The sequence below is a fragment of the Spea bombifrons genome, chromosome 4 (assembly GCF_027358695.1).
Source record: "Spea bombifrons isolate aSpeBom1 chromosome 4, aSpeBom1.2.pri, whole genome shotgun sequence".
Lineage (NCBI taxonomy): Eukaryota > Metazoa > Chordata > Amphibia > Anura > Pelobatidae > Spea > Spea bombifrons.
Window position 1 is genome coordinate 1,928,752 of NC_071090.1, and position 14,511 is coordinate 1,943,262.

Consider the following 14,511-nt stretch of genomic DNA (forward strand, 5'->3'; position numbering starts at 1 on the left):
AGCCAATTAACCCCGCGAATCCGCTAGAATGTTAAAGAGGTTAAGGGTGACCTCTTGAAATAGCTTCGCTGCACCTCTACACGGGGCAAAACTTAATGAGCATATTTCCAATTGCGTTTCCCCCCCCCCGGCTACCTCGTTATTTAAATACTTAATTTGCTAATTTAATATCGTAATTTGCAAAAGATTTTGCTTTTAATCCCAGAAATGTCTTCCCATAAACTGACTAATAGATTGTAAGCTCTCGGGAGCAGGGCCATTTTCTCCATCCCAACAGATATGTCTTGAAAGGGGGTGCTTTCCGCACATCTTCAGAAACTGGTGGGAAAAGGGGCAAATGCATTTGGGGGCCCTGTAGAACCCCCCTCCCCCATTTATTTGCATTAAAGGCACTGTCCGGTTAACACTTTTTTTTCACTCTTCTGTCTTGTAGCAGCGCTATGGAATCTGCTGGCGCCATATAAATAAAGATACCGTAAAATACGTTAAGCCCTAAAAATAACGGCAAATATTTGGTAAGAAGCTTCACCCCCTCCGGTGGGATCCCCCATTTACTCTCCACAATAATAGAATGCAATAATTGTGAAGATTTAAGCCCGGAATAAGTCTGCGCACCTTTGAATCTGGATTAGTTATGGAAGCCCCCGGCGGTGCCGTGTAATTGGCTCCCGCCTGTCGGCCGAGTGTTGGGCTTTTTTTTTTAGGTTACGATTTTTGAACGCGTTTTGATTTTCATTAAACATGACTCGTTTTTAGAGAGATTGTTTTAATGACCACGTGGCGCGGCGCGGCCCTCGGACGCTGCCCCAGCTGTCTTGGTGGAGGGGGGGGGGAATCGCACAAAGAATCCAAATTCTATGGTAATAAAAAAAAATCACTTTTAAAGAGACCAGTTTTGTTAATTGAAAAAAAGGGTAAAAAGAATGATTTCAAGTAAATCTTCATAAATACAAAAGTAATTACAAAAGCTTCATCTTCGGTAAAAAAAAAAAAATCAATATTCAATGTAAGAAGTGCTGAGTATATTGTTGGGCTATATAAATAAAAAAGAATAATGTCTTAAAGTTACTGGATTTTTTTAACAATTTTCACATTTCTGTTAGAGGATTATTTTTCTTTTCTTTTTTTTTTAATTCAGCACAAATTACCCCAAATTATTCCTATTTTCAAAAAAATATTGTAAATCCTTTTAATTTTGCCCTATTTTTTCATTATTATTATTAAATATTTTGTAATTGTAGATTATCATCTATCTGCAGAACAGTTACTAAAACTTTGCATTCAATGTTTGCGTCGCAAAAGGTCACATGATGCAAATGCCCCAACACGTGGCGAAAATGACAGCAGAAATGTCATTTTGTGACATAAAACAATGACCCCTTTTCTGCATTTTTTTCCGCACATTTAATTTTTTTTAATGGTTTTCTTTTGTGTGTATTTAATACTTTACATTTTTTTCTAAAGTATTTTTTATATATATATTAAGCCAATGTCTATTTAAAGAGTTCTATGGCATCCATGGAATGATGGTGCGGATCCCGAGAACAGGAAGTCGCGTTGGATCATCCCATGGGATACACATAAGGAGGGGGTTACTAAGATAAATGCATCGCACATCTAAATGTTACCCTTTAAAATTTGCTTAGTCCAAGAACCATCGGCGTCTGAAGAGCCGAACATTCTACTATCTATAATGAATAAGACGAGGAATTCATTATTTATCAGACTAAATGTTTACAGCTTAATAAACAAACAAAATCGACTAAAACTTTGAAATTTGTACGGATAATAAAAAAACAGCAGGACTACCTCCAAGCGACTCGCCAGTGATGGATAAAAACACTTCACATCGGGAGTTCATTTGCTTTTTTTTTTGCAGCCGGGGGCAACAGACGTACAGGGATCCGAGGCACCCCCCCAAGTTCCTGTTGCCATGGTGACAGCTCTGAAATCCTACCCAGTGGAAGACAAAACATTTCACTTTTAGTTAAACAAAAAAAAGAACTTTAGCAACAGATTAAGGTTAATTTGAAGAAGAAAAAATACTGTATTAATGACCAATTTGGAAGTTTGTTCTTCAGGAGGTCTTTTTAATAAGGTAATGTGTCTCTTCCTATGGATTTTACACCGTGAGCGCTACATCAGCATGCGCAATGCGTCACTTTAAAGGGAATCTCCCAAATCCTACATGTTAAAGTCTAAACAAAATAAAGCAATATATTTATCTTAGAGACCCCCTCCTTATGAGTATCCCATGGGACGATCCATCCTGACTTCCTGTTCTCGGGCTCCGCACCATTATTCCATGGATGCCATAGAGCTCTTTAAATAGACAATAGGCTTAATATGAATGTGAAAAATAAATAAAAATATAGCCCATAGAGAGAGATTTAAAATATACTTTAGAAAAAATTATGAAAAGTATTAAATACATACACAAGGAAAACATTTTAAAAATGTCCACAAAAAAACAGATCTGAATGCCAATATATTTTACGCTTTCGACCAAAGCTGGAATTTAAAATCACGGTCAACGTCCTAACAATTCCCTATTGAGAATTATTACTATTTTGAGAAAATGGCGTTCTATCCAACGGTTATCAATCTTTTCGAGCCATGTGATCATTTATTTAAAGATTTTTTTTTTTTTTTAAATTAACTTTTTACCAAGTTTGCGAACCATTGCAGAATATAAATATAATGTGTTTAGAAAATAAAAAAATAAATAAAATCCCCCCATCGACAAATATAGTTGAATACAAACAACATGAAATTGTCAATCATTTGTTTTTTTTTAATGCATCAAGAGAAGTAAAACTACATGTCATATTCAGGACAAACACTTTCTCTATGCACACTATCAAATGGACCGTCCATTAAAAAAAAAAAAAATCCTACTTTAACAGTCCGAATACAATTTCTCTGAATTCATATTTTCTAGCTGCATGTTTTGTTTCAATAAATTAATGATTCTAACGAAAAAATGTAAATTAAAAAAATATAAAAATACAAAGAAAAAAAAAACCAACATTGCAAGCCATATTCAAATGCATAATTTGTGTACAATAACCAATGTTTAACATTTTTTTTTTTAATTTTATTTTTTTAAAGTCAAATTTGCTTTTGTTCATCAATAAAAGAATATAAAAAATCTCGGTGAATCCAGTGTTAAATGTATTAAAATAGATCTGTATAGTACTGCACAGTTTCTCCCGGAGCTGCGAAAATGGTCGAAGGGACCGTAGATCGCCCGTGGTGATAGGCTATCGATATCCACAATCCCCTCTTTTTTTTTTTTGTTTGTTTTTTTTGTAAGACATTCACAATCTTGTGATATGCTAATGTACTGTAGAGCTGCCAAGATTTGTGTATTTTATTTTTTTTATTTTTTTTTTGTAGAAGATGACATACTCTCAATATGAGATCAATTTTAAAGCAGCCTGTCATGTCTGAAACACACAAAAAAATAAATAAATGCAGCAAAAGCTATCTTAAAAAAAATCAGAACAAAATAAAACAAATGCTGCAGGAACAAGGCGTTTAAATACCAGTTTTAGTTTAAATACTAGTAACAGCCACGTAAAAAACTACACCTGGTATGGTGAGGGATATATAGGGATAGTTAGAGTCAGCGTTGGAAAGTTCTGGAAGGAGTTAAGATTTGTTTTGGGTGCTCAATTTTCTTCCAATTTTGTTAATTTTTTTTAACACAGTAGGAATATACTGTTTCACATATAAAGAATGAGACAATGAAACAGAATTTGGGGATTGAGGCAGAGATTGTAAATCGATTTAGATTTAACGAGTTGCCTGATCACTAAAAACCAAAGCTATCCACAAAGGCGCTAAGCTAGGATGACCACCGTCACACGAGGAAGCGTATTCGTTGAATTTATGGAGTTTTATTATATTTACAGATGAAATAAATGTTTCCAGAAACTGAGTGCTGAAAAAATAAAAAAATAAAAACATTCTACCAGCCATTCTAGATAAAAATAAGAAAAAATTGACAAAAATCTTGATATCATTGATATGAGAAACTCCCCTTGAGGCAGTTTTTTTTTTTTTCCTGTACCATATCGCAGATTTTTCTGCAAGCAAGAAATAAACTAAAATGAGCATATTGTTCCTTTCACGTTTATATAATTTTACAATAAAAATGCAGTACAAAAAGGCTATGATTTTTGGCATATTGTCTGTACTGGCAAGAAAACAAAAATGGATAAAAAAAATAATATATAAAATAAAAAACTTTTTTTTTTCCTCTTATTTTACCAAAATCTAAATAATTCAGCCTGCCAAAGATACTGACTTTGTAGTTTTGCTAATTTTTTTTTTTCTTCTTCTTCACAAAAAATCCTTATGAGAAAAATACATCAATAGCAAAATAAGTAAAAAGGACCTGCAAAAAACTAAGGAGTTTTACAGTGGAATTTTTTGTTAAATAGTTCAGAATGCATATACACAAGCATCGGCATGAAAATACTTCAATATCCCACTAAAAACGCTAAATTTATACAGTTTTCATATATCTTGCAAATCTCAACTATAATAATAATACTGAAAAAATCAACTTTTTGTTTGAAGGCTCGAGTATTATGAACACATACATCTTCAACAGCCCCTTTAAACAATTCACCTGAATAAATGTAGCAGATCTGACTCAAAGGGGTTATAAATCAGTCCAAAATACCTAATACAGTTTTTTTTATTTTCTACATATTTTTTTCCCCAAAATAGATCCTGAAACCCCCTCCAAACGAAATCTACTTAAATTGCGTTTTCTTTGATATATTACGTAGGGTGGACGTCAACCACAATCCACCCTCCAAGACACTACTTGTAAATTTGGCCCTTTTTTGTTTTATATATTTTATTTTATTTTTTATTCTTCTTCTTATAATCCAGAAGTATTTTTAAGGCCAACGTAAAAAGAAAAAAAAAAAAATCCCGAAAGCACTGTAGGTTTCAGCATAAAGTGCAGCATACACAGCTGCCACCTACAAACCATAAACATGTGTTTGCAAGTCTGGTTGTACACAAGTGTTTGTGTACTTAAATATTTATTAAAAAAAAAAAAATATTAAAAAAAAAAATAAAATAAAAATTTCAAATGGATTGTTCTTTCAATTCCATTCTTGGCAAAACAAAACGCTTAAAGTTATTGTTCCATCAGGCTGTGAGAGTTGTTGCTTTGAGACTGCTGCAGGCCTTTGTGCAGAGAAGCGCTGGTAGATGAAGGCTTCATCCAAGGGACAGTTAGCAAAGAGGAGGAGGAGGAGGTGGTGGTTGTCATGGTAACCTGAATCATCTGCTCGCTCTGCATCAGTCTAATGAGGGTTTTGAGGCGTTCCAAAGATGACTGGGTCCCTTTCTGCTGGGCCAGCAAGCTATTTTTTAGCTCTAAGCATTTCTGTCGGAGAAAGAAAGAACAAAAAAACAGGACGTCGCCGTTAGATGACCAAACGCAAGCAGGGCCCGAGGGTAACAAAAAAAATATTAATTCTCGGAGTTCCGTTAGCATTCAGCCGGCAAATAGTAACAGATATGGGGTTTGGAACGCTGAGGACTTAATCACTGGCAACAAAAAGAAAACAATTACAGGGTCATAAATTGGAAAGAAATCTATCGCCTCTGTAGTGTCAACTGGGAAGAAGCCAAAGGAAATGTAACAAAAAGGTCCCGCAAATTATATTTTATGATGTCATAAAACGTATTCCCTCGATTACGTGAATGATTTAGGGAGCTGACTCAGGTTTTGGATTGACACAGTATTTATTACCCCGGACAAGAAAACGAGTTTTACACAAAGTTAAGAAGCCGGGGGTCCCAACTTGGGCTACAACGGCAGAATTTTGGTCCTCTCATTATGTAGGCGGCTGGGCCATTTTAAATCGTGCCGGGTTCATGGAAAAAGTTTAGCCACACAAACCTTTATGGAGTTATTCAGCACTCGCTCTTGTTCTATCAGCTGTCTCTGTTCATTTTTCAGTTCGCTGCCTTTCTTTAATAACTTTCTCTTCTCTTCTTCTTTCACTGAAAAAATAATTAGAGGATTTACTCACAGAAAAACTCAGAAAAGGAAAAAAACGTTGTGTCATCTTTATTATACCACTGAGTGTTGAGATTATTTATACACTATTTCAGATATAACTAGAGGTAAAAAAATGAGAAATTGCTTTTACCTGTTTTATGCGTCACGTACGACTGAACCAAAGTAAGGGCTCCAGCCCACGGCACGTTGTCTTTTTTTAAAACCTAAATAAAAACACACAAGAGAAGGCGCTAAAGATTTTATTCATGTGATTTAGAATAGAGTAGAAAAGGTCACCTGATGAACGTTATATGACGATGAAAATTTTAGACTTTGTGTTTACGCTTCCATAAACCTGAACGTTTAAAGTGGAGCTCCCATCATTTTTTTATGAATAATTATTATGATATATATATTATTACTGTATACAGCGCTGGGGGTTATATTACTGTATACAGCGCTGGGGGTTATATTACTGTATACAGCGCTGGGGGTTATATTACTGTATACAGCGCTGGGGGGGTTATATTACTGTATACAGCGCTGGGGGTTATATTACTGTATACAGCGCTGGGGGTTATATTACTGTATACAGTGCTGGGGGGTTATATTACTGTATACAGCGCTGGGGGGTTATATTACTGTATACAGCGCTGGGGGGTTATATTACTGTATACAGCGCTGGGGGTTATATTATTGTATACAGTGCTGGGGGGTTATATTACTGTATACAGCGCTGGGGGTTATATTACTGTATACAGCGCTGGGGGGTTATATTACTGTATACAGTGCTGGGGGTTATATTACTGTATACAGTGCTGGGGGTTATATTACTGTATACAGCACTGGGGGTTATATTACTGTATACAGTGCTGGGGGTTATATTACTGTATACAGCGCTGGGGGTTATATTACTGTATACAGCTCTGGTGGTTATGCTCATTTTTTTCCAGTGGGACTCACCCTTTAAGATTCTAACCTAGCTTTCTATCTGGGATTTAATGCATTTCACGCTCCCTGCTCTGTTGCAGTAGAATACAGAATTTCTTACCTTTTGCTGGCACTTTGGACAAACCCAAACGCCCTTGGGTGAGATTTTTGTTGGCGAGTCCAGGCAGTCTGAATGGTAAGCCCTTGGACACATGTCACAGAGCTGCAAGTCCCCATCATGTCTACACACCGTACAATGCAAGTCGTGTGTTATCTCGGCCTGAAAAACAATGCAAAAATAAATAAACTGCTTAAAAATGTCTTCCATTTAACGCAAGAACTTAACTCCCCCGCACGTCGCTGCCCCGGTCTTTGGTTCAGCATTAGGGCGCAATATTAAGTTAATAAAACATTCTGCAGTTTTCATATTCTTAGGTACTGCTCCGGTAATAGATTACTTTAAGTAGAACAGCATCTGTTATCAGATGAATGCCTCATTCACAGCCTTTGTTTTTGTTTCTAGGGTTGTAAAGCAGAAGAGAGAAAATATTCGTGAAGTTGCGTAAAAAAAAAAATAAAAAAAAAATCCTTAAAAACAGAAAATGCGTTTAATGGCAAAAGGTGGCCGACATACCTTCCAACAGCGATCCAAATTGGCTTGCACGTAAAAGAAGGGCAGAAAATAGGTTAGTGATTAAAAAAAAAAAGTAAATATGTTAAAGAGTTAAAAATCTGGGGGGGGGGCATTATGCGATCGCACTCGTTTGTTTAAAGGGACGCTCTGGCACGCTGTGCGACATTTAATAATTATTTTATTAGCAAAGGATTGTTAAGAACGAAGACCGGGACGCTTGGAGTTATTTATCACACTGCTCTTAAAAGGACATGACTTTCGGTGACATTCAGCAAATTATCTCACCTTTACGTGCGCAAATTGTTATTATCAGCTAATCAATGCGCTCAGAAAATAACCTTCACGTCCATTAATCAAACAGAAAGTTACTTGCATGGAGTTCAATACATGTTATAAAACAGTAAACCCGCTCCTTCTAACGTTAGAAGGAAGCTTTACTTTAATGAGAGGGTGGTAGATAAGCGGAACAGCCTCCCAGCAGAGGTGGCAGAGGGTAATACAGTGAGGGGATTAAACATGCATGGGATAGATGTACGGCTCCTGAATCTAAGACGAGACCAACGACTGATTGAGGTTCGAGTCTTTACAGCAGGAGGGGACTAGACAGGGGCCGGATGGGGCCGATCTGCCCGCAGGGTCAGGGTTTCTATTACTGGAAGTATGTGCCGGTTTATATGCAGGGACGGTTACGATTTGTGATAGTTATAGTAACCCCTGGGAATACTTGTTACGATGCTGCAATGATCCGTTTAAATGTTTATCCTTTTTTTTAATAAATATGTATTTAAAGTTCATCCGGCCGTGTGAATGCCCACCTTTTTTTAATCCATTTCATAACAGATAAGTTTTTTGCTCTACACAAAAGCTAAAACCCGTATAAAAATCCCCTTCAGCTGATTTGTTTTTAATATATTTTAGATACAAAGTGTCAGCAGATTTTTCCCACGTGGGTCGGCGGCAGAACCTCCGGAGCGGCCATTTATCAATATATTATTAAAAATAACATAAATAACAATTATCTTTTCATTCCCGTGATTGGTGGTGAAGGAGCGGCACGACATGAGCAGGAACCAATCAGATTTGTCAAAGGAATGGTGACTTTTCCCCTACAATTCCATTAAAGGGCTTCATAAACCCTCCGTCCTTGCTAGAAACTTTGTATCGCGTGGCTGGATTATAAACCCGCAGACAGGGCCTCCAATTCCTGTTGTATCTCTACGTGTATTTTTTTTGTATGTTTTTATTATGTTTTTGTTAACCAAATATGTTGGCGTTTACTAAACAACAACAACATAGGCGACTGATACGTTTCTACATAATTATTCTTTATATGGCAGAGAAAGTCATTCATTTTTTAAATGTTTTCGCCGCTCATTAAGAGATGCGGACCCCGGGCAGAGTTTGACCGCCCAGACCCAGGAATTTAAAAAGTGATTTTTTTTTAATGGATTTTTTTAAATCTGCAAATAAAATTGTTCATGGGTTGGAGCCAAAGACGGCGGAATCTGAGAGGTAGACTCTTACCTTTCCCTGATAAGAATGGGTTAGTCAGATAGTTTGAGGCCAGGCGTTTTCTCTGGGGGGAAAAAAGAAATATGTTTTTAAATTTTCATGCTGTCCATTTCACAAATGCACAATACCCCCCCCCCATATGCAGCCGCCTCTTTCCCCGGCCCCCGGCTAGTAGCTGTGGGGGAGATCTATTTATCTCTATCTACGTGGGGTCTGTTCACACACCTGTGCGCATGCATGGAAAGCTCTCCCAAGGTGTTTTGGACTTTGGGCACTTTCTTGCCCTCCTACCACCCCCCCAAAAAATATATAAATATAGATCTTGGTGCCGTACCTCGGGTTCAAGGAGTCCACTGTAGGCTGGGTTGGCTGTGCTCCTTCTCTTCCTTTCGTGACGTTTGCTTTGGATTTCTGTAACCGTGGAAACGGATATCTGTTAGAACTCACCATGCAACAAAGTGTTTTATAATAAAGTCCGGACTCCCCGGGGCCGGGGGCAGCGCCGGTGCATTGGGCATTTCATTTGTGGCTCCTGCATCATTTTCCTTTAGAATAATCTCCTTAGTCTAAAACATCTGAACGCTTTTTTGATTAAAAACAATAAACAAACGCGTTTCTGGTGCCGCCGGGACGCGTTTTTATCAGTTTATATGTGTTTTTCAGGGGTTCCAAACTCTGCCGCAGGGAGACGGTAGGAAGATAAGGCGAAACAAAGCTAAATCACCAAATCCCTGCACAACTCGCCTCCTCTCTGGACCCCCTATTCGCAAAGGGGTACCTTCAGTTGCCCGGGGGGGGGGCAGATTGATTCATTCAAACCATTCACCGACAAACACGGAGCCGGTAATTAAAGGTTGCAATTCCAACTCTTGGCGTGTGTATCATCCCTCGGTATATACAGATATATTTACACGCCTTGCGAATTCTGTAATTTTTATGGTTTTTACATAGTTCCATTTTTTGGGATTTGCTATGGAATCTTTTTCTTGCTATAAATAATATAATATGGCAACGCACGGTCCCCCGAGTTTTGAGTTAATGTATTAGAATTCTTGCTTCAAAGGCTTGGCTCTTTAATATACGGCTGTATCCCCTGTAACGTTACATGGGGGGGGTGAGCGCGGCCCCTGCTTCTGGGAGCCCCTACTTAAAAGCAGATTAAATCAGCTCTCTCTTTCTCAACGTGTTGGTTTTATTGGTTACTTATTAAATTATCCAAATGAAATAAAGACCTCGGGTATCCCTGCTGCTCGTTCTCGCTGGTGCTGGGAAATTATCTTTTGGAAAATAATATAAGAAGTAACATTTACCAAAGAAATATCACAGCAAAAAAAAAAGATATAAAATCACAATAACCAAAAAAATCCAGACTTCAAAAGGAATTTAAAGTTTAATGTAAAAAAAAAGCAAATAGTTGAAAATGCAACACTGGACGGTGTGTTTAACACACAATGAAAATATAACATTAATCCCAATCGTTTATTCTCTTTTTTCACATAACTCCTTTAACGTTACAAAAAAGCATTGCAGACCTTAAATAATAAGACAAAAAAACACTGATATAGTCAACATTTCATAAAACTTATTGCTAATTTTAAGTTAACCTTACCTTCCAAATGTTCTGTGGTTACGAGGCCCAACGATACCATGAAGGCAATTTTCTGGAGGGTGGAGAAGAAAAATACATTAAAAGAGACAATTTTAATGAGGTTTCTGTTAAGAACACGAGTGCGTTTCTGAGTGTTTTTCTTTTAGTTCTGGATTGGATACAAAGAGGGACCCCTGAGGCATATTGACCTGGTGAGATTGTCAGAGGGTCCCAACACAGGGGGTGGAATCGCTGGAGTCCTCCAGAGATTATTATTATTATTTATTGTTTGATATAGCGCCATCAAATTCCATAGCGCTGTACAGAGATCTCAGGGAAGGACTATCCTTTATATAAGGAAAGTTACCTCGGGCCCCCAAGCTCAGGAGGTCCCTGCTCTCCCACCCGTCCTACATTGAAAATGCTGAAGTTTGGTCGCTGGGAGGTTACCGAGAGACCACGTGGAGCCCTCGTGTTTCTCTTTCAGTGGGATCCCTGTAACCGGACCCAAATATTTAGAGAGTATAGAGCCAGGGCATGAATTAAGTTCCATCACACGCTACTTTTCATCATTTATATCAAAGTAAATAACTGTCTGATACTCCTTGCTACATCCAAGATATTTACACTTTGATTCCACATAAAAATCTTTAAGCTACAGTTTCAGGTAACATAAGGTCCTTAGTATTTGTTAATACGTAACAGAGCGGGGTGAAAAGTAATTTTTTTTTTACTGTGCAGACCTTTCAATTTCACCCCTTTGGTAAAGCCTGCAGTTACTAGATTGTAAGCTCCTTTGACCCTCCTGCCCTTTAGTTTCTATAAGTCCAAACGTGATGCTCTCCTTGTTTCCTACTTGTCTACTGTACATCGCTGCGGAACACGATGGTGCTATATAAATCAACAAAAAAGAATACAATTCCTTTTTTTAGCTAGATCTGGGAATATTCAGTAAAAATGTATCACGCGTGCGCCGTTTGAAACGTGTTCAAACCAACGCATGCATCATTCTATGGAAACCACTAAAACGAGAGACATGTTTCAGGATACTCATGATGTTTGCTTTGTCTGAAGGTATAAAACACGATGCATGCGATATGTTCACATAATGCCGTCCGTATACAACCGATAAAACAAAAAAATAATATAAAATTCAGTTGAAAAGGCTGTTTTACAGGACATGCAGCGCTTTCCAAACCTTCATTCTTTCATCATAAACCCGTGACGCGGGTGGGGGTTCAACTTTCTGCCCCTTTACCTCAGGATTGTCTTCCTTTTTCCTTCGGGGGGCTGGATGTCCCTGAGGTGGCTCTTGACAAGGTTTCTTGTTTTCTGGTTTGTTCTCTGGTGGGCTCTGAATTTGAGGCTGAATGATGATAACCTGTGAAAAAGGGAAAAATTCCTTTATTATGCGATAAACAAATTCTGTTCCTCGCCATCACTTAGCCGCTGGAAACGGCAGCTGGAGAGCGTGAGATCCACGGTATTTATTAATGATGTGACTGGCTCTGGGGCATTTTAACAGGTTTTTAGTGTTAACTTGCTCCAAAAAGAGAAATAAATAAGAAGACTTATTGCGTGGAGAGAGAAAATTGAAGACTTTCAGCAACATAGGGCGAAGCGCGAAGGAGGGCGCAAGAGAAGAACGTTCAGTAAAGTTCAAGAAACAGGTAAAGTATTGGCAAAGGAGGGTGGGTTTTCATGAACATTTTTTTTATGAGAAATGCCACATTCCATTATTAATAAGAAATCCCCCTCTGCTATTCTGTGTAGTGCTGTATGCGGGAGCCGCCATCTTGCTGCCCCATAGCGGGGTTAAATCGCCCGTCGCCCTGAGATATCTGTGATAATAATTAGGGAGGGACCTGTGCAGCCGGAAACGATCTCTAGCGCTAGAGACTCCTGCGCCGTCCGCTAAAACAACGCGGGGAGAGAACAGGAAGTGGCTTACAACTTCCTGCTTGGGCAGACGCAGGGTGAGAACAGGAAGCAGCTTACAACTTCCTGCTGGCGGGAGGAATCATGGGAAGTAGAGGAAAATTTGCATGAAATGTCCCAGCTGTGCGTTTAATAAAGGTCAGATGTAGAACATCTAAATCCGAACAACATAAAAGAAGAAGACTAAATTAAGATGAATAATGATAACCCGCGTCACAGATTGTTTTTGGTGCTGGATTCAATTATGGTTTTATCTCTCATGTGACAGTTTTCCCCCATAAGAGTTCCATCTAACATTGATTTCAAAATGAAATTCATCTTAAAGGTGATGAGGTTGCCGGCGTTCTCTCGAGCAGTTAATAAAGATGTCAGCAGAGCGTACCTTGCTGTCAGCACTGATGAGAAGCGGCTGCACTTTAATACCCTCATTGACGACGGAGACTGTGCTGGTGGTGATGGGATTTGCATTGCTCGGGGAGGTGGAGATTATGGCATACGCCACTCCGGCACTGCTGAGGGGTGACGTTACCGCCGAGTCTCCCGTGCCCTGCGATTGGCCGTTGGACGTCTGACTGTGGCCTACTGTATTGTTGGCCGTGGGGAGGGCCGGGCTGGGGTTTTTGATGCTGACTACGGTGGCTTTTTGAAACGTAGTTGGTTGTTTGGTCGGCTGCTCTCTGCAGGGGGAAACGGGAAGGCTTTCTGGAATCAGAGTCTTTGGCCTAACCTAAAAATAAAACAAAACACAAGAACATACATAAAAAATGTAAATTACTTTACATAAGTGAGTTATTTACGTAGAATTATTCTGTAGAAAAAAACAAAAGAGAAACCTAGAAGCTGCCGGCAGTCTCTGACTCTCTAGTGTTAGATTCGGGTCTCTTGTTGTAACTTTTCTCCTCCTTTGGAATAAATTCCCCTCCTGTCCTTCATTAAATCCCTTTTGTATTTCAATGTTTCTATCAAATCCCCTCTCTCCTCTCTCCCCATCTCTCTCATCCCCTCTCTCTTCTCTCCCTTTCTCTCTCATCCCCTCTCTCCCCATCTCTTTCTCTCATCCCCTCTCTCATCTCTCTTATCCCCTCTCTCTTCTCTCCCCATCTCTCTCATCCCCTCTCTCCTCTCCCCCCATCTCTCTCCTCTCTCCTCATCTCTCTCATCCCCTCTCCTCTCTCCCCATCTCTCTCATCCCCTCTCTCCTCATCTCTCTCATCCCCTCTCTCCCCATCTCTCTCATCCCCTCTCTCCCCATCTCTCTCATCCCCATCTCTCTCATCCCCTCTCTCCCCATCTCTCCCTTCTCTCCTATACTATGTGGATACTTTGTATCATCATATGTCTATACAATGTTTTTACTTAATCCAATGCATTAGCTCTGAATGGTTTACATATAAGAATATATAAAAGAAACTGTGGCACGGGGAGAGCTTCTGTGGGTCAGTAACCAGAATACCCAATGCTACAGGATTGTGACACTGGAGACGATTAATGCATATCAAGTGTCCCTGTTTTTCTTGAGCAGTCCCTCTCAGGGCCGCAAATCCCTCTTTCATCCCCTGATTTCATCCAAAATAACAGCGAGACATCTTTTTTTTTTCTTTGCAATTGAATGAAAGAAAAATATGTAACAGGCTACAGAAAAACAGCAGCTGAAAAACAAGAAAATGTTTAAAAGCACGGGCTATGAATGTATCGAAAAGGCCTGAAACGCTGCTACTCCCTGCCACCTCGCGGCAAAGTGTAATCCGAATGTTTATTCTCTGAAAAACATGTTTGTAAATGAACCGTTTCTATTAAAAATTCTCTTAAGGCCGATGCTTCATTAAGCCGACCCTCAGGCTAATTGGCTCCGGTTATAATGACTCCGGCAATCAA

General features: G+C 38.9%; 1 protein-coding gene across 1 annotated transcript in view; it reads right to left on the reverse strand.

The window, feature by feature from the left end:
- Positions 1-2,783: 2,783 nt before the first annotated feature.
- The window catches only part of PHF21B (PHD finger protein 21B), a 43,120-nt gene continuing 31,392 nt past the window's right edge, over positions 2,784-14,511 (reverse strand). Inside the window, exons 4-13 of the mRNA XM_053462712.1 lie at positions 13,019-13,363; positions 11,957-12,079; positions 10,720-10,771; positions 9,445-9,521; positions 9,123-9,174; positions 7,599-7,621; positions 7,086-7,244; positions 6,186-6,258; positions 5,933-6,036; positions 2,784-5,413 (exon numbers count right to left, since the gene is read on the reverse strand). Coding sequence (XP_053318687.1) covers positions 5,162-5,413; positions 5,933-6,036; positions 6,186-6,258; positions 7,086-7,244; positions 7,599-7,621; positions 9,123-9,174; positions 9,445-9,521; positions 10,720-10,771; positions 11,957-12,079; positions 13,019-13,363 — 1,260 coding nt within the window. The 3' untranslated portion in view covers positions 2,784-5,161. The remainder of the gene's footprint in view (positions 5,414-5,932; positions 6,037-6,185; positions 6,259-7,085; positions 7,245-7,598; positions 7,622-9,122; positions 9,175-9,444; positions 9,522-10,719; positions 10,772-11,956; positions 12,080-13,018; positions 13,364-14,511) is intronic.